At 42.3% G+C, this 20,053-nt stretch overlaps 1 protein-coding gene across 3 annotated transcripts in view; it reads left to right on the forward strand.

Moving 5' to 3' along the window:
• Positions 1 to 20,053, forward strand: part of LOC119457690 (probable Rho GTPase-activating protein CG5521) — a 79,439-nt gene that overhangs the window by 9,483 nt on the left and 49,903 nt on the right. For 2 of the 3 annotated variants that reach the window (XM_037719334.2, XM_049670323.1), the window contains exons 6-16: positions 130 to 282; positions 1,725 to 1,869; positions 4,816 to 5,029; positions 7,917 to 8,136; positions 9,886 to 10,035; positions 10,385 to 10,462; positions 11,015 to 11,164; positions 11,768 to 11,841; positions 13,485 to 13,596; positions 15,154 to 15,276; positions 17,706 to 18,093. In XM_037719334.2, the coding sequence (XP_037575262.1) occupies positions 130 to 282; positions 1,725 to 1,869; positions 4,816 to 5,029; positions 7,917 to 8,136; positions 9,886 to 10,035; positions 10,385 to 10,462; positions 11,015 to 11,164; positions 11,768 to 11,841; positions 13,485 to 13,596; positions 15,154 to 15,276; positions 17,706 to 18,093 (1,807 nt within the window). The remainder of the gene's footprint in view (positions 1 to 129; positions 283 to 1,724; positions 1,870 to 4,815; positions 5,030 to 7,916; positions 8,137 to 9,885; positions 10,036 to 10,384; positions 10,463 to 11,014; positions 11,165 to 11,767; positions 11,842 to 13,484; positions 13,597 to 15,153; positions 15,277 to 17,705; positions 18,094 to 20,053) is intronic. The other variant, XM_049670322.1, reaches the window with a different exon arrangement.

Raw genomic sequence — 20,053 nt, forward strand, 5'->3', positions numbered from 1 at the left:
ATACCCTACCACCCGGCTTTATAAAATAGCCCTAAGAAATGGAAACATCCAAGGACTTGCCCATTGGGGTTCAAATTGGGAGGCGCTGTAGTAATACTAATTGAACTGGTCTATTTGTTTTGTGAACAGGACTCCACATTCTACACGTCAGTGGAAGCCGATTCTGGCCCTATTGTTCCTTGCGATTCGGGACCCCTGATGCCTCCGCAGAGCGGTGAAGTCCAGCCAGAGAACCCGACTGTAACATTTCTGGAGTTCCTCATGGAATACATGGTCACGCAGGTAAGCATTTCTCGCTAGTTTTTGCATGTGTGGAAGCCATGAACTAAGGCAGACTTAGATGAAAGCCAAGGAGGTTGACCTAGCCAAGTACGGCTGGTGTGTTTAGAACCTAGCCTTATAGTTGAGCAAGTTGGTAGAAATTCATAGTATGAAAAGGCAGGCATGCAAACACAGACACAAGTGGAATGAGAAGGACAACATAATTACACAAACACCAGTACTCATGGTATCTTTCTCATTCTACTTGTGTCTGTGTTTGCATACCTACCTTTTTGTACCATGAACAGCTGGTGTGCTATTGCACATGTTTAGGGTGTGTTCACGGGGCATTTTATATTCAATGCAATGCAGCCAACTAACAAGAACTCGAGTCTTTTCACAAAATATAATCATGGTACACATGGCCACATGTGTGGCTAACTGTACCAGGTGTTTTCGTTACTGTGAAATTTTTTTAATCGCATGGAGCATATAACGCAATTCCATCTGTTCATGTTGATTACCTGAAGAGGCAGACATTACTTGCATGAAAAATCGCAGTGTCAAGGTGGCTAATTAAGAAGACCCACTAAGTAACCTAATTATTCACTTTAGAACACATTCCAATTGCAAAATTGAAGCCTAGCAGTAGTGAAGTCCTGTCTGCTTTGCAGAAATTCTAACACTAGTGCCACTTTGGTATATCTGTCCACAAAATCTGCTAAAAATGCATTACTATTCCAATCAAGGTCGTCTCAGACTATTTCATGAAAACTTTTGGAAAACTGTTAATTGGGAATTCTGATGTATCTTGTAGCACACTCTAAAGCCAGACATATCTTGATAGTGGTGTTAGTCTCATGACTTCTGCTTAGCCAACATGATTTCACTACTGTTTAGCTTAAATTTTGCAGTTGCAACATTTGCCCTAGAGTGAACAGTTAAGAAGTTAATTAGAGTATATATTAATTAGCCACCTGGACATTGCAATTTCTTATGCGGGTGAATTCTGCCTCTTCCTGAAATGCATCTGAAAATACACAACAGCACTTATATGTCACAGCACCCATTACTGTTACATGTTTGCTGACGGTTAGATGTATGCTTGCCAAGAAAATGACAGACATTTAGACCTTGTAAAGGAGTCTTATGCTAAGGGAGTCTTAAAATGCCCCATGTTGTCAACACTGGTCCGGAGCCCTCCGCTGTGGTCTCTTTTAGCCCCTGTGTAGTTTTGGAATTATAAAATCAATCAATCAATCAACCAATAAATCAATCAGCAAATCAATGCTGGCTGACATAAAGATGCAGAAGATAAAGAACATGTCTTATTAGGAGAAAGATGGAACAATTTAATGCACTCAGTCTTTGCCTGAGCGTTAATCTCTGCCTAATACTAGCTATCAACTATTGGGAAATGTGAGTGTTCAGACGGCAAGGCCCTGTCTTGTCTTCCGCATCAGGTGACAAAAATCCAGTGGTCAGAGGCCCAGGATGAGAGCCATCACAGGTGTTTTGAGTTTCTCTTTGAGAAGTTCAAGAAGCACTTTTTGCCGCACATCTTCCCGGACTTTTGCTACAGCAACAGCATCTACAAGCCAAACCTGGGTGAGATAGTCGCAGCTGAACCATCTGTACCACTTTGCTTGCAAGTTATCTTTAAGTGTCGTTGCAATGTCCGTAAAATGTTGTGCCCTTGTATCTGAAAGCGTGCGACTTTCCTTTTACATTTGGGAATCCATTTGTATGCCATTTGTATGCCACCTGATCTAGTCTTTTATGATGTAGTGACATTCTTACTCAAACACCAATGGCTTTGCCAGTTAAGGTAGAAATGCAGCCAGACGTGATCGCTGGGGGGGGGGGGGGGGGCGTATTTTTTCACACTATGACTCATCTGTGCGACAGGAGCGCTACCCCTGATAGGAGTTAGTATGCCACACTCTTTAAGGAAGATCCCATGTGACCACGTTCACAGTACAGAAGTATCATCGATAGCCATGATCTATAGTATTGCGGCTACAAATACTGTTCCGAGATTATAGTGCTGTCTGAAGAGTGAGAATTCTAGCTGTGCACCTTCATATATCCTAGGTTCCCATGTTTTTAAAACCATCACTCCTTGGTTAGGTTATCATGTTTTAACTACGTAACCTGCAGTGTTCAGAAAGTGGAGACAGGTGTATTTTCTTTCTGAATAAATCAGATAAGATGCAATGTTATAGCAAAGCAGATACTTTTGAGGTGTGAATAAGCTGGAATCCAAGTCCAATAATACATACTTGTAAATGATTTGGGATTATGTGCCAGACTTAACATTTGGTACATGTTCAATGCTGTGCTGTTGTTCACCATTATTAACCTCAACCGCTTGTTAGTCCCTTTGAAAAGCATGTACAGTAAACTTTTACTGGCACTTTAGAGGTTTTTTAAGCCTTTAGTGATGAAAGAACACTTAATTTAGCTCTGAACTACCACTTGCAGGAATTTAGGATTTTTGCTTGTGCGGCCCTTCCAACATCTGTTCGTGTTGGCATTGCCAACACCAACATGCCTGCAGAAGTAAAGCACAAAATGTTGACATCCATCTAGATGTAACTGTTCAAGCCAACCTTCTACAATAATAGATTTTTAGCTTACCCATATACATATTGCACTTCACGAAATATTGGGTTACCAGAGATTTAGCCAGCTGTAACAACGTTGGTAACAGCAACATGTTAGAAACTTTCTTGTGCTGCATGGAGATTCTCACCCCCCCCCCCTCCCCCCCCCAAAAAAAAAGACAAAACGAACTGCATGTTGATGGTCAGGTTGCTGTGAACGCTTTATACCAACAGCTAAGTAAAATATGGTAGATCACTGCAGTAACAGCTGCGACATTTCTGATTAAACATTGCGGCACAAGATGGCCATAACCAATGAAGCCACTCCGGTAAACGTCTCTAGCAACTCGATATTCCGTGAAGGTTATTACGTATACAGTCGATTTCCTTTAATTTGACTCCAGTTAATTTGATTTTTCGGTTCATTCGATCCTGACTGTAGGTCCCAGCCATCGCCTATGCATTTCTTCGGGCCCAAACTTTCGTTATTTCGATCCTAAAATAGGCCTTTGCCAGATAATTTGAATTTGACCAGTTAGCACGCACGTGCCTGACCACTATAGTGACCCCAATAGCAACCCTATTAGTGGCAGTGTCTGTCTCGGTGGAGCTTAAGGAACAGTTAATGCATTGGACACACGTCATCTCCTGTCAAAAATGCCTATTTACGGCCTGCCCTAGGAAGATTTTGAACATAAAAAGCTAACAATGTCTGATTACGGTGTATCCCGATTCTAACCATCACCTTTTTTGCAGAAAATTGGGCCGAAAATTTCCTGCACAAACCAAAACTGTCTTCGCGGCGTTCGTATGCTTTGCTGCATAACGTGCCTGTATTGCGGTAGAGCTGACTTCAAAAATTGCGAGGCGAAGCTGACTTCAAGGAACCGGTCGTCATCAACACATTCTTTTCTTGCTAAAAAATTGAGAGCGGGCATAAAATTTCTACTTTGTTTAGGAGCTTTAATGTGATTTCTGCGTTAGTTTTCTACTTCGGACACATAGAAAGAGGGCGGCACACATTGAATTCAGGGTCGTTTGGAATCGGGCAAACACTGCCAAATTAATCAGCAGTGTGTTTTGGCGAGTTTGCTGCATCTTGTTTAATTTGACCGGCTAAAGAATTCAATCAATTTCCTCGGTACCGTCGAGGTCGAATTAATCGAAGTCGACTGTATATGGAATCGATAACTCTCTAAAAGATTACTCCCTCTCTCTGATGCCCCTTCAGTCTGACTTTCCCAGCACAGCTCACTTTGTGTGCACCCTCTCCTCTGTTGCATTTTCATCTTTTGTTTTTTGTTTCTTTTTCTGTTTTCTTGCCCTGCACACTGCCTGTGTGACTTGCTCGATGCAACCACGCCCCTGTGCCCACCCTCGCCTCGACTACGTCGCCACTGCCCTTACCCTTGGTCCCTGTGCACTGCCCCACTGAAATGGATGTGCACTGCTGCACTGGAATGGCTGTCCCCTGCAACTTCTTTCACTGCACACACTGGTTTCTGCCACTTCACACGAACACCCGTGCTGTGAACTTGCCACATGTTTTGTGTTACTGCACACCTGCTTCCTTTGTGGCACATGAACATCCATGTTTTGAATGTTGCGTGTTTCACACCAACCATGTGCGCTACTGTACTTGAATGTCCTGTAACTCGTCTTGCGGCAAATCTTGCCTTTACCACAAATGAATGTCCATGTTGCACTTTGGCTTGTGTTTAACGCCACTGCATATAAAACGCTCTTTTGTGATCTTATGTGCGTGCCCTCTTCCTCCCTGTTGCTCTCTGTTCACATCCTGCACCTGAATGCGCATCTCTGCACCTGAATGTTCACAACTGCACATGAATGCGATTTGTGTGTGCACCTCCTACCCACCGATGCACGCGGACTTTGTGCTTCTCCACTTGAACACCTGCATCGCGCGTGTGCGTCGCCGCTTGCCCAGTGTCTGAAGGTTATCACTGGGTGTGCACTTCTCTAGAGCTGCCCTCGCTCCGCAAGGACAAGAAGCTCGCCGCTGCTGACGCCAATGCTGCCGCAGTTGCGCCACAGTGCCGCAGTGTCGTGGTGCAGTGGGTGGTCAGCCACACACAACCGGCGAAGCTACGAAAGGAGGACGTTCCCGCAGCCAGCCGGTCAAGTGACCTGCACCAAGCAAGGTATGGGTACTACAAGCGGAATGCAGAATGTGATAGGCTAGATGTGGTAGTGGTCAATAGAGCTAGTAAACTGCTCACTGTCTATCCTAAATATAGACTCGATTGAGAAAATTGAAGTAATTCAAGATTCATACTTGGAAGGCAGTGTTGTGGAAGCTACGCAAGTATTGCAGTCATAGAAGTCTTGCTCCTCATGTTTCGTAGTGCAGTTATTTTTCTATCTGCAACATCTTCTATGGAATAACTACTTCATATATTACCACTGCAACTTGTGGTCATAAGGTTTGTGGAGATGGGTTCGTGCGAGGCTTACGCTATGTGTAACAATCAGGAAAGGTCTCCTCCACTCTGCAGAGCACAAAGGAAGCTACAGGTGGGTGTGTCAGTGTTCCGGCATGATGCAGAGAAGGCTCCAGAGTCGGATCACCAACAAACACGGGTTGGTTAACCCAGGATACGCCACATTGTGGCTGTCTCTACTGAGGCCAACCACAAAACTGATTGAGTATGTGCACCAGGTAGTGGTCCACCATGCACAAGAACTAACGAGAGCAAAGGTCTCTCGTAACCAACTTGTACCGGGCCAGTGGAACATCTGCCACAGCGAGGAAGCACTCAGCACTTTAGAGTTTGGGGGAGGGGGTACCCAGGGCAATCATGGGGAGGCCAGTCAGGGTGTGTCTCAGTGACGTGTGCTCGTGTGTGACTCGACTCTGGGAGGAGAGGAAGTAGACAGGTTAGCGTGGGAAAGTAGCTCCGACATGTAAGTCATATTCACCATGTTTTCGCTTGGGCAGTGCTTCCCAGAGATAAAGTTTGGTAGATGGCCATTATCACGTTTGAAGGGACACTAAAGCAAAACACTTAATCAGATTAGATGGATAAAGCATTCTTTGAAAACTCTGTTGTTAATTTCAAAGTGATAGATTGATTATAGGAAGAGAAAATGAAGGTCAGAGTATAAGTTCTTGAATTTTGTGCCGATTCCCCAACGCCGGTATGCCACTGTGACGTCGTGGAGTTCGAAGTATTTTGTGCATTTAGGTCGTGTTGGCTCAGCAAAAGTTACCGAAATTCGCCATGTTTAATCTTTGGCTCCCCTAGAACTCAGTGTAGTCCATCTTTACTGCTAAAGAGGTAACTAGGCCCTAGAAGACGCTGTCAAAATCCATGACGTCATAGCAAGCTGGTATGGGATCTTCATGTTGGCGTCGCCACCAATCTGTTGTTATTGTGCTTTTTCTGCTTACCGAGCATCTCATCGTGGTAAGAGTGGTGTTTTTGTTATTGTAGAAGGGTAATTTACTGATACAGAAGAACTAATTTTTCTCTTTAGTGTTCCTTTAAACAGGGGATGAAGCAGTGGAAGGCACTTCAATCTCAAGAGGTTATCGTCAAATTACGTATTTATGCACCTTTGTGTTTCTAGTATGCAGCGTACTGTTTTGGTCATGAGTGCAAACGACATGCTGTGGTCGCTGGTCGCAGAAACTTGTCACGAAACTGTTTCAATGGTAAATAGGTCCAGATCTGTGATGCCTTCCATTTAATAAATACATCATATTTTGCGACATAAAGGTATGATACCTAATATTACATTGAATTAAATGGCACATACTCGCACCTTTAATTTAAATATGTGAAACCCCTTTGTATGCTTGTGAATGCGAGCTGTTGAAGAAGTCTCTTTAGCACTTGCAGCATTGCCTGCTATATATGAAGCAGAGTATTGTGAAGGGTGTGCTTACAACCATGCTTCAATATGTAGCCGTAATTAGAACTAAAAATTGCTTAAACATGTCGACAAGGTCCTTCGCACAAATTATAACATCATTGAGTGGCATGTGTTTTATTAAAAAGTAATAAAGCAGTTATGCTTATTGCGTTTGCTTTAAGCTTGGCATGTCATAATGTGGCTTTTCTGAAATGGTGCTAATCAGTGGAACATAGTCAATGTTAGACCACCGCCTGTTACAAAAATGTACCTTATTTGTGGTTGATATTGTAAAGATGCCCTTTAAACCATTTTGCAGAAAGCATAATTATACGGCAGCGCTTTCTCGCATGAATTCTGTAGTTCTTTATGTATTCTATATAGATTCTAAGCCTGCAATACAGTAATTAGCAAAAATGGCTAATTCCTGTGATAGTGTTGCTCTGAATTGTTAGCCAACACTCTAATTTTGTTAAAAATCTGATGGCACGTTTCAATTCTATCAGATTATACCTTGTTTAAGTTTTCTCTGCTGTGCATTTAATGCCGCTTACATTTACTGCATTGTTCTAGCAGCTTTCAAACGTCTAGCTTGGAAGTTTTATACAAATATGAAAATTGATTTGCTCACAGTGCCGAATTAAGTGTGCACATATAGGTGAGAATGTTTAATTGGTATCAACAAGCAATGTTAGAAATAGAGATGGCTGATGAAAGTTAAAACATGTACCATAGGCTACATTTAAATATGCGCTTTATTAAACTTAGTTCTGTAAGCTGCATAGTTGATTGATCATTGGTTAATTTTGCACAGGCAGAGTGCAAACGATCCGGTTAGCACAAACCATTTCATCTTTAATTTGTTTATATTCTTCCTGCTCCTCTGCAGTGGGTGCTCCAGCTAAGCTGAACTTCTGTAGTACGCTGAGCATATTTTGAAAGGCCCTAAAGTCTATCCTAAGTAAAGTTTGATGCATATTAATGATTAAGTTATTGGAAAGAAGTGGCAGTGAAACACTGTTGTCATGGTGCCTTTGTTTTTAGCACATGACGCATACTATAATTTGAGCTTGCTGTTATTTCTGAGCATTTCATAACCACTTCAAACCAGAGACTTACGCATTATTTGAAGCTTGTGATGCATTATTTTGTTCAACTACTTACTCTGTCCAGAAAGCAAGACCATAATGAGCCTGGTTTGGAGAAGACATCTGCACCATCTGGTAGTTCTGGAAGCACGCCACAGAGCACCCATGAAATCCACTCAGTGACCTCTGGGTCGTCCTCAGCACCATCACTGACGATCGGCAGCCTCACAGAGCGAGACTCCGAAAGTCAACTTCAGCAGACACAGCAGTCGCCACCGGAAAGTGGCCACCGAAGTCTGCGGCAGGTGGGGATTCTTCTTTCAGACTTGTGGGGTCTCCAGTGCTCTTAATAACAAAGGACATGGCATGCAGTAGTTCAACACACAAAAATGGTATTTATTACTGTGTCTGTAGAAATTAGTTAATCGATGAATACATGTAAGGACACTAGTCTCTCAATGAGACACGATGAGGAATTGAGAATGTTCGACTCGTCACGGCAAATATACCGAGCGAATATTCGGTTATGCTGGACACCGACGTTGTTCACGGATGCAGTCCTGCAAACCGAAGCATGTTCAAGTGATTGTGTTCATCCATGCGGTGCCGTGCTCTGCAGCTGAATCAGACCCTCGCAGAACAGTTCCCCGAGGAGCCATTCCGCAGTCAAAACGGATAAAGTATGTTCCTCTCATGCCGGAATTATCCACTCCTTCAGGTGGCGCTAACATTGGAACACTGAGCACAAGCTGTCATTGTAGCTGTGACACCAACTTTCATCCTTGTGTGTATGTCATGCAGGGAAGCCGAATGTCAGGGGATGCGAGTGTGTAGTGCGTCCCCACGAACAGTACTTCTTGCTTAGCTTGGTCGGCACATTGGTTAATAAAACAAGATGCATGATGAAACAGGTGACTAGCTGAGAGGTTCAGCTGCTTTTGATTGCAGAAGCTGTTGCTGCAGTGCTGCATAAATCGGGGATGCAGAACATTCGAATGAATTGGATGCTCTTTTGAATTCACTGGTTTTAAAATGCATTGAGAACACTATGCCAAGCAGAATTTTGATGTTTGTATTCAAAATACAGTTAAACCGCAATTTAATGAAGTCAGGAAAATCTACAATTTGCTTCATTATATTGAAATATTGTTATATTGAAATTCGACCTTTTATGCAAATAAGTAAAATCTCCAATTAATTTTTCTTACAAGGAAGATACCACAAATTTTTACAAATAATTGGACAAATTGAAAAAGGCAAATTTTTTAAAACTTGAGAGTTGGCGACAAAATGTACGGTTTCGTGCTGTGTCAAAGATATCGTCACATCGACAGTACGAAGCGAAGCCAGCCATGCTTTCGTGTCCACTCCGCCCCACGTTTTATTGTGTTGCCCGCAGTGGAACGATGCTATCATGAAAAGTGCCGGCAGCGGGGAGTGAATGCTTCGTCTGCCTCGGTGAAATGTGTCTCCAAAACTCAAGATTACGCGTCTAGTACTAAACACGATGGAAGACAGCATACATGATTCTACGCCATCCTGGCACAGCCAGTTCTTTGCACATGCAGCAGATTGACTCTAAAACAGGGCACGCGGATTGCATATGTGCTCAGCTGTGCTGACAGCCATGCACAGCCATGGCCGCACTAGAAAAGGAGACGCGTGCTAATTTTTGACCATCTGCATATGCGGAAGTTTCCATTTATTGTCTCTACGTATATTCCTCCGTGGCGGCAGTGAAAGTTTGTTATATTGAAATCATGTATAAACACACGTCATTGTATTGAGGTTCTAAATATATGGTGTTCTATGGACAAGAAGTTATAAAAAGCTAAATACTTCATTACATATATTGAGAATTTTGTTATGCGTAAGTTCGTTATATTGCAGTTAAACTGTTGTGATAAATTGTGTGAGTTTAACTCAGTGTGAGCAAGCTGCACTTGATGTTGCTTCTTTAACTTTAGGATGAAGAAAAAAAAAAAAAAAAGGTATAGGACGTTTTCATCCTCTCTAAGCAGCTCACTTTCTTGTATTCTTATTTCCTTCCTTAGATTCAAGTGGTCCGGAATGTGCTTTACTCAAAGCGTGAAAATGTGAACCTGGTCCACGAGGTCCTGCGGCAAGCTTTCCTGGCTCCTTTTTCACAGGCGCACACCACTAAAAGTGTCATCTGCACCTACAGGGACTGGATACAGATGGCGGTGTGTTCTTTGTGGTTTGCATGGCTTTGCCCTTACCAAATGTGGCTACATCTGAAGTGGCCAAACTATGGTTATGCAAACTGCATGAGGCTCTTCTTGACGACGCATGGCAGCTTCTGGCCATGTTAACTTGTAGCTATGTCATAGCAGAAGAGCTTGGACAACAGTTAGAGAGACCACCTTCAGTTTTTGTTCAGTTAGCGCCCATCCTGTCATTCTTCCTGCTTGTCTTCTCTTTTCCTTTACACTCAACCTGAGTTACTCTAAAAACAAGACAAGATCATGCAGTACCAACTTGCCCAATCTGCCACCCATGTCACAGCAGGTTGTTGTTTTGATTGCTTCACAGTCCCCGGACATGCCGCCTTTTCTGGTCGATTCTGAAGGGAAAGACAACAAGGAGGAAAGTCGCAACGAAGTATCAGAGGTATGGGTATTCGCTATATTTTGTTCTCAGCAAATGTGGGCAGTACAAATAAACCCTTGGCTATGTTTTGCTGTATAGTTATTGCACTCTGATGAAAGAGGTAACTGTAAAAGTAATAAGCTATTACCTTTACAGTTACCTCTTTACCGAATCCACCGAACCGAAATTACCGAACCCACTTGCGCCCGGTCTCATGATGCAAACCCAGTTTGACCAGCCATAACGAATTCCTAGGTTTGGCACTTTGCGTTATAAACCAAATTCCTAATATAGGAACCGGCAGGTCCTTTTCTGCGTTTATCATTAAGCACCGAAAGCTGCTAGTCCCTACATATACCTTAACCAGATATCTGCCGCATCCCTTAATCAAGCCTTGATCAAGGTTTGATTGGTCCTTGGTCCTTAATCAAGGACATTGTTGCAGCTTTTTCTTAGTTTTATCATGAAACTAACTTTGCTGTGCATCCAATTAATTATGTTCACGTAAGACACTAAAAGTGAATAGAGAAAAAAAAATTAAGTCTGACATTACCCTGTGCACCTCTTTCTCAGATGAGCCTGAGTGCAAGTGGAGCAACTCCTGCGAAGAAGGAGAATGTCTTTGCTGGAGTTCAGAACATGTACCAGGTGTTCATCACCAATGCTGCAAATGTGTTCCTTCTCGAAGTTGGGCCTGACGAAAAGACTTTTCTCGATGAACAGGTTGGCATTTGCTGTTGGTAACCTCTACTGGCATTTTGTAGCCACTTTCGTTTCAAGCAGTGGGAATGATGATGGCTGATTTGCTTGTGTAAATCAGTCAAATACACAATCAGCCTATAATTATGTCCACTGCAGGACATAAATACATATTGCAAAAGCCTTCTTTGCACCTTATTTCAATATGTTTTCTTTGCTGCTTATGCAAACTTTGTTATGTGTGGTTCTTTCACCAGACCAAGCTGAAGCAAGTAATCATTAGTCTAACTAATTTATTAAATATTTTATTTAAATATTTGACTCTAATGTACTGATGAGATCTTGCAGGCACAAGTTCGCTGACAATACAAATGACATTTGGACTTGTGTTTCCTCTGCATGTTCACACAGGGTTGTACTTGTGGCTGATATCGGGAGTCAGCCTTTAAATTTGTTCTGATTGGGACCACTGCATTCGGCATTGAAAGGCTTTTCTGAAATTCTGTCATGTCCACGTGCTGACAGAAGTTGCTAGGTAGACTAGCATAGCTCATTCTGTTTTGAAATCTGGGTAGTAAATTAAAGTGTGTCCGAATGTTCAACTCGATGCCATGTCTCTTTAATCAGGTGGAACTGTGCAAGCGAGTCATGAACATATACCGATACATGGTCATGAAAAGGCACATGGAGAAGGCAACATGGTGAGTATTTGAGAAGACTTTTTAACACGAAAGTGTTTTATGCCGAGGTCCACCAAGACTTCACTGACGTATTTCCGTCACGGAAATACGTCAGCTTACAATGTACACGAACATAATACAAAGAAAGAAACCAGAAGAAAAAGTTCCACAAACATGCAAAATTTGGAAATCGAACCCACGACCTCTCGGTCCGCGACGATAGATCGCCGAGCGTTTAACCCATTGCGCCACAAACGCATTTGCAGAGAGCTACACAGACGCACCTTATATATCTAACACTCCTTCGTGTACCCGCGCTCTTGCTCGGGGCGGTGCCGCCGCCTACGAGCAGAAAAGAGAAGTACTGCATTATGACACTAACGCGCACCGACAGTGAACGCTTCGGTGGTCTCAGCACTACGACGCCTCGATGCCAGCATTCGAAGGGACGCTGGCATCAAGAAGCACTACCAACGCCACCTAGGTGGCGTTCACCGTACTCAGCACAGCGGAGCGTGGCCTCCGCAATTAGCTCTGAAAATGTTTCTGAAGTTGATCGCGGAGGCTGCAATTACGACGCGCTGTACGCGCTGATTTGACTCGGTGACGATTCAGTTACGTGCTTTGTCTTGCGCGTTGTATTAGTGTGTCAGTTACGTGCTTCGTCTTTCGAGTAGTGCTAGCGTGTGCAGCGTAGTGCAGCTTCCATATGCACGACGGTTGCTCATGGTCATCGACGTTGGTAGTCGTGATGGAGGAGACGTGCCACCAGGCGTCAGCGTGGGTGCATCAACGCCTAAGGGCGCTTTAGCCACAAAACACCAATAGACATTATATATCAATGTGCAATAAACATTACACTACTTCTGTGAAGACACGTTTCACTTTCGTGTTCTATACCGATTCCTATATAAGAGGGATCAACCACAATTTTTTTTTTTTCTGCATGTTTCACTCCAGTTGTGATAAAACAACAATTGTGACACGAAGTTCTTTTTTACTGAAGGATGAAGCAATGTCAACACTTGTTACTGTCTTGCATAAACCCCATTTGAAGTGCAAGCATGTCAGCATAAAGCAAAGCTTTTAAGAATGTTGATAAATTAAAAAAAAAAAAAGAGGGAAGTTTCTTACAGGTGGTAACTGAGCTTCCATGTTTTTAAAGTGAAGTCGTGCCAATAGAACTGCAATAGCACTATGTTCTTGTGACAACATGGTACGACTTCGCTTTTGTATAGTGCATAATTATGTATTAGACATTTTTTTTTCTACGAATCATTTTATTGGTTTAGGTGTGGTTTGTAGGGAGGTTTCTCATTTTCAGAGCCAATTCTTGGACTGATTATTATTTCATCCTTACTGCCTGTTTTTTCTTTCCGTCTTCTCTTTCTGTTAGCACTCATTCATTTCTCTCCCCCTGGAAAGTAGGCAAGCAATGTGCCCTCTCTGTTGACAGATGCCAGCCTGTTTTTCTTGTCTGTGTTAGGCATGGCAGCCTTGAATGTGTTAAAAGCATAACTATGTACTGGAAACGCAGTGCGACTTCAATGTAGTGCGATTCTGCTTTAACGTAGTGTGATTCTGCATAGCAATGAACACAACGGCGGGCATGTTGGGCTAAAAGTGTTCATTCTCGTTGTCCTGTCTGTGCCTCAAATTGTCAGGGAGCAGCTGTTGGTGGTTCTCCTGCGCGTCACCTCGCTTGTGCTCAAGACGACTCCGCCGGCACGCAAGGAAGATGTCTTGGGAGGCAGGCTGGCCCCTGCGCTCTTCCAGGTGAGCTGCCTGCTTATACAGTGGAACCTCGATATAACGAACAGGGATGTAACAAATAATTGGATATGACCAAGTAAGTTTAGAATGTTCCTCGCTGATATCGGTAAGTAATGAATATGTTGTTATAACAAATATATTATAACATAAGGAAGGTATTTTCATGTTTTCTGTTACTTTGTTATAGCAAGGTTTGACTGTAGCGAGTGAACAAGGGACTCCAAATCAGTGTGGATTGTTTGCACATTCAAAGTTTTTGTGCCTGGTGCTCTGAATGGTTGCCATTAGTGGCACAAATATGACAAGAGCTTGTTTTTTTTTTTTTTTTTTCCTGTAGATTTCAACCTAAAGGTGAACTTCATGCTATATTCGGAATTGTACTGAAAAAAGGAGTTATAACTTTTACTTAGGGGTTTGCGAATATTCTAAAAGTTGGAATATTATTGAATATTATATTTGTAATATTCGTATTCGATTCGAAAATTGGATATTCGAAAATGTTCATGTATTCGGTTGGACACGAATATTCAAATCAAATTTAATACATTACTGGCCGTGCTGGAGCAAACACGGTTCTTAGCATTTGTTTTTATCTAATCTAAGAATACTGGGGCGATTTCGTGCTGAATTATGTGATTTCGTGCAGCTGGCGAAATTTCGCCCGTAAAGCACACTTAGCCACTAAATGTCTAAACATTGCGGAAAAACCAGCCTCTCAGTAGCAGTGGGCACGGGTTTGCGAACAGGGAGAGTGCACTTTTCTTTTTTTCTTTTATTTAACGCCACCCACAATTCTGAGCTTTTGCTTGACAGCAAGTGCGATGAGTGACAAATGCCACAGGGTCAAATGCCTCCGAGTTTACGGGCATTTGATGGTGTATAATAAGGCACAGGCTGGCGAGTACAGCTAGTGGGAGTTACTAAATTTTCCAAGTTAACATGAGCCAAATACACAATGTTTTTGCATAACAGCTTACTAGTTAGTTATCTAACAATGATAATGTAATTGCAATGTTACAACATAACAAATGAACCCAACTTGCTAATAAATGCATGTGCATATCATTATTCTATATTCATTTCAATGTTCAAATCTAAGTATTCGTATTTAATTCGTATTTGAAAATTTTGATATTTGCTCCCCTACTTTTGTTTATAACAAAAAAATAAATATACAAATCCAGCTTGTGGACTCGTCAAAGTCAGAAGTGCACTTGTAGTGTAACCGTAGCCACAGCTCTTTTCTAAGACACACAAGAGACTAGTTAATTGACATAGATTTGCCTGATACGTCAGCTTATTCTCAAAACGTACAAAGCCTTACATAGTTCACTTTGCGACCTCGATGAAAGCACAGGTCTTGGCATCTCGTTAAGTACAGTAGGAATTTAATGCTGTCTTAGAGAATTGCCATAATGCATGTGAAGAAATTAAACTTTCATTTACATCATGACCTCAGCCACTTAGTGTCGGCATTGTGTAAAAAAAAAAAAAAATACACCAAGCTTCGTGTAATATTTTACATGAAAAAACTTTATAGCATGCTTGCATCTGTTCCAGACCCTGATTGTCACGTGGATCAAAGCGAACCTCCATGCCACCATCTCTCTGGATCTCTGGGATGGTTTTCTCGGGGTATTGTCTTCACTAACACAGTGGGAGGAGCTGATCCACGAATGGGCGGTAAGCTTATCCAAGTGCTACTTCATCATCATCATCATCAGCCTATATTTTATGTCCACTGCAGGATGAAGTGCTACTTAGAAAGCACTATAATAGCCTGTGTTTTCCGGTATAATAATACTAATGGCTGTTCTGTTGTGTGTTCCAACACTCGTGAACAACCTAAAAGTAAATAATACATCCCATTCAATATGACACATGGCAACTTGATGGCTTAGTGCAGATGCTTGTAGTCATTTGATATCGAGAGTGTGTTCAACACTTTATAGTTTTATTTACTTTATTTGTTGCTGGGAGGCATTTAATTAAAAGACAGGAACAGGCAAGACGTGGTATCACAATATAGTCGATATCCGTTAATTCTACCCTGACAAAATTGATTGAATTATCCTGCGGGTCAAATTAAACAAGGTGCAGAAAAAATGCTAATACGGATTGTTGATTAATTTGGCAGTATTTGCCGGATTCTAACGCTCCCTCGAATCAAATGCATACCTGCTTTCTGCGTGTCCAGAGTAGAAAACTACTGTAGAAATGACATTTAAGCTCTTAAACAAAGTGCAGTTGCAGACTGATAATTCGGACTTGCTTTCTTATTCGGACAGCCTCGCGGTGCCACCACTAGCCCCATAGACTTAATGTATCTGGACAACCAAAATTTTAGGTACCTTGCAGCAAGCCGTGCGATAATTCGTACTCTAGAGACTGCACGACTGATAACCGGTGGACCAGTAGAGTTACAGAATGGATACCAAAGAAGGGAAGCGCAGTCGAGGACGGAAGAAAATTAGGCGGGGTGATGAAGTTAGGAAATTTGCAGGCACAAGTTGGAATCGGCTAGCGCAAGACATGGCTAATTGGAGATTGCAGGGAGAGGCCTTCATCCTGCAGTGGACATAATAATAGGCTGATGATGACTATGATGATGATCATGCTATTTGGCCACCGAGTTGAACAGAAATAGTGATATTTTCGTTTTGATACATCACTGTCATGGTCGTCGGCCATGTCGCCGGTGCCTCCTCGAAATTGAAACTAGTTAAGCCTAGTCGATGTTGTAGTTGTCGATGAGAATTCAGTACATGCATTATCTGTAGCGACAGCAATGATAGTGGTCAAGATAGAGGCTGCGATTTTGTAGCGGTGCCTTTCACTCGATTCTGTGTCACTCTTACCCTCGACTGTTAACGGCTGGCTGACACCATTGGTATTGAGTGTGGAGCGTCGCTCTTATCACTGCTGAAGCGCGAAAAGTGCTATAAAATGGCGGTCATGGAATGTCTAGGCCGAGGGCAAGCATATGTGCGTGCAGCAACGCGTTGACATACTTGGGCTGTATTCTTGGACGATTACTTTCGAAAATACTTTCATTTTTTGTGATATTTTGCATGGCTAGCAGCAGACGTGCTGATGCGCGGCAGCGTATCTGCTCTGTAATAAGATCGCCCGCTTGGATCTGTGCCAAGAATGCCGTTGCTCTTGGACGACGATGCGTTTTGCACTAGTAATGCAAAATTGAAGGGATCTCCAAATGTGAATTTGAGCCTTTTTAGGACACTTGTGGGGAATAGTCACTTATTCTTGAGTGAATCCGAGACTTCGGACTTCGGTATTTCGGATGTTCGGGTGGTCCTCATTAAGTCTGAAATATTCGTCGGCGAGCAAATTATCTTTTGGCATGGATGCCGGCAGGTGCCTTTTGTCGGGATCGAATTAAGCGAAAAATTTAATTAACTGGAGTCGAGTTAACAGGAGTCTAATGTACTTGGGAAGTGCAAAGCAGTAATGTCATCAGACATTTTTTGATAATGTAGAAGGGTAACTTACATATACAGAAGAATTCATTTTTTTTATTTAGTGTCCCTTTAAAGCAAGAAACACAATTGTCTCGGGCAATGTCATAAAAGTGCTTCCTATTGGCAAAATGTGACCACTATTGGTCTAGACCACATGGGTGTAATAGGCTTGAACTATAATACAGCGGAACCTCAATCTAACGCACATGGATATGTCAAATAATGAAATATTACATGTAAATCTAAAATTTCTATCAACAGCATCAGCATGGGATGAATATGTGCTTATAACAAATATCGGATACAACGAATGTATTTTCATGTCAGATGTGACTTCGCTATTTAATGATATTTGACTGTATTTCTTCAGAAAATTGCAGTTATGGTGCTTCCATGATATTTTTAAAGCTACTAGGTTATCAAAATCCCCCAAAAGTAAAATTTTTTTTTATCAGTACTGCCCTATTTCTTATGGAAAGTAAGAGTTCACTTGAATGATTGAAACTGCTAGCAGATGTAACATAATTGCTTTCAACTGCTCTTTTCTCACCTCCTTGCGACAAACAAAGATTTTTTGATTGATTGATTGATTGATTGATTGATGGATTGATTGTGTGGCACCTTCCGAAACAGAAAACGATGGAGACGCTCACCAGGATTCTGGCACAGCACGTGTACCGGCTGAACCTCTCAGACCTACCGCTGCAGAGGGAGCAGCAGAACAAGAGGCGGCGAGGACTCAAGCACAACGCAGGCAATGCGCACGGAGGCGGTGCCACTGCAAGGACGAGAAATGACGTGGGCAAAGGGGACGACGCGACAATGGGCGGTGGGACCACAAACGAAGCGACGTCGATGATAAGCAGCGCAAATGGCTCTGTAGCCGGAGGCACGGCCATACCATTGCTGCGTGCTTCGCCGACCCTGGCGGAATCGCGAGATGGGGGCCGCGAAACGGGCGTGCCGCTGTCGCCTCGACTGCGCACTGCGAGCATGGGTAGACAACTCAGCAGAATAGAAGGTGAGAAGGTGTTGCTAAGTTATAAATTACTATAAAAAAAAAGAAGTGACATCTTTTTGGGACACATCTTGTGCTCAAACAATAATACTCGTCTGTCTTGCTTGAGTCTGCTTTCTTGAAGTTTTTCTATCGAGAATGCTATATCACGCTGATAATGTGCATGCCGTTCATGACCTGGAAGTACCAGGCAGGTAGCCTTACAGAAAGGAAAGGCATGCAAGAGAGATGACGATTGTTTGTTTGGGCACAAAATATGCCTCACTGGGTGCAAACTTTTTTTCAGAGTGATGTGTTAGCTTGTTTCTTCGTTTGTTTGCTTGCCAATTTATCAATACTAGTAGTACTACAAAGGGAGGAGCGCTGGATTTTAATGGGGCAGCAAGCATTCCTCGTTACGTAGAAACAGAAATGATCAAATGCCACAACACGGTGACATTTGGCATTTTGGACTCAAAGATTTCAGCACATGGCTTATGTGCTGGGTGAAATAGCACTGCTTTAGGCTCACAAGTAGGTATGGAAATTTTTTGACAGTTTCTGCAACTGAAGGCTCCTAATTACATCAGGTTTCAGAACTTTCACCTCTTATGCTAGCTTGGGTTCTAGCCAAGCCATTGATCCCCATCTGATGCTTAGGCTGTGATGGCTGACTCTCGAGTGCATCACCGAATTTACAAAATCTATTATCACTTGCATTATCTCTGGGCAGACGGTTCTAGTTGCCTAACTATGCAACTCAATATTTACGTAGTTCATGCAATTTTCATGGAACTTACTATTTCAGAGTAGTTCCTGCAGAAAGCTTTTTATCGGGAATTGCTGCTCATGCATCAATTTTCAAATCATAACTTTCATAGAGTGAAATATTGTTTTCATCAGTATCAACTCCAGCACTGTTTCATAATTGCACAAACTTCCGAACTTAAAGTCATTACCAAGTTTTTTGTCTTGATTGCACTGATCTTGACCTGTTCTGTCTCTAATTCTGCTTCATGTTACAAAGTTGGAACTTTGCTAAACTTATATTAGTTAGGCCTAATAGTGCAATACACTTTCCAGTGTAACCGTCCTGTCCTGGTTTTAGAGCTAAGTAGGACATAGCTATACCACCTGGATTTAATTTTATTTTTTCGCACAGGTAAAAAAAGAATAACCTGTAACCTTATTTACACAGTAGCACAGAAGCACACGGAAGGCGAAAGAAAGAGACGGGACACAGCACTAACTGACAACTGAGTGTTTATTACACGAGAGCAGATATATATATCACCTCACAAAAGGAAGGGAGAAGGAACAATTGCAAACCAGCAAGTTCAGCTGACACACGCGGCTAACGCGACAAGTGTCGCATTAGCCTCCTTTGTTAGTGTACCCGTTAAGTTTACCAAGAGCGCGCGTCAAGCAGCTGGGATGATCTTAATTGTAGTGCCAATGCATCTGTTTGCATATTATGGGGGACAGAAGATATCTTGAAAGTGGCTGCTAGTCTTAGGATTTCTGCTAAGGAGATATAATTTCACTACTGCTCTGCTTCAATTTCACAATTGAGACGTGTGCCCCAAAGTGAATAAATAAAAAGTTATTTAGTGGGTCCTTTTAATTATTCACCTGGACACACAAGTAATTTCACGAATTTTCGTGCAAGTAACACTGTCTATTCAGGTAGTTTTCAGGTAACCCACCTGTTCAAGACAAATGCCCAATGCAGTATGCTCAGTGCAATTTAAGAAAAAAAGTGTTTGAAAATAAAGCACACGGTATATATTATTTTGTTCAAGAAAGGGGTTTTGCTCTGTTATCTGTCTTTGTGAATATTTTCTCCAGAGACCATTGCATCCTTATCTTCCAGTGACGAAACTGTGCTGTACCTTTGTAAATATGCATAAGTTTACGGAGCATTTGAGGATCGCTCTTTACAACATGTCGATTCACAGCTGTCTCTCTGGCTTACTGCTTGTGT

The sequence above is a fragment of the Dermacentor silvarum genome, chromosome 7, assembly GCF_013339745.2.
Source record: "Dermacentor silvarum isolate Dsil-2018 chromosome 7, BIME_Dsil_1.4, whole genome shotgun sequence".
Lineage (NCBI taxonomy): Eukaryota > Metazoa > Arthropoda > Arachnida > Ixodida > Ixodidae > Dermacentor > Dermacentor silvarum.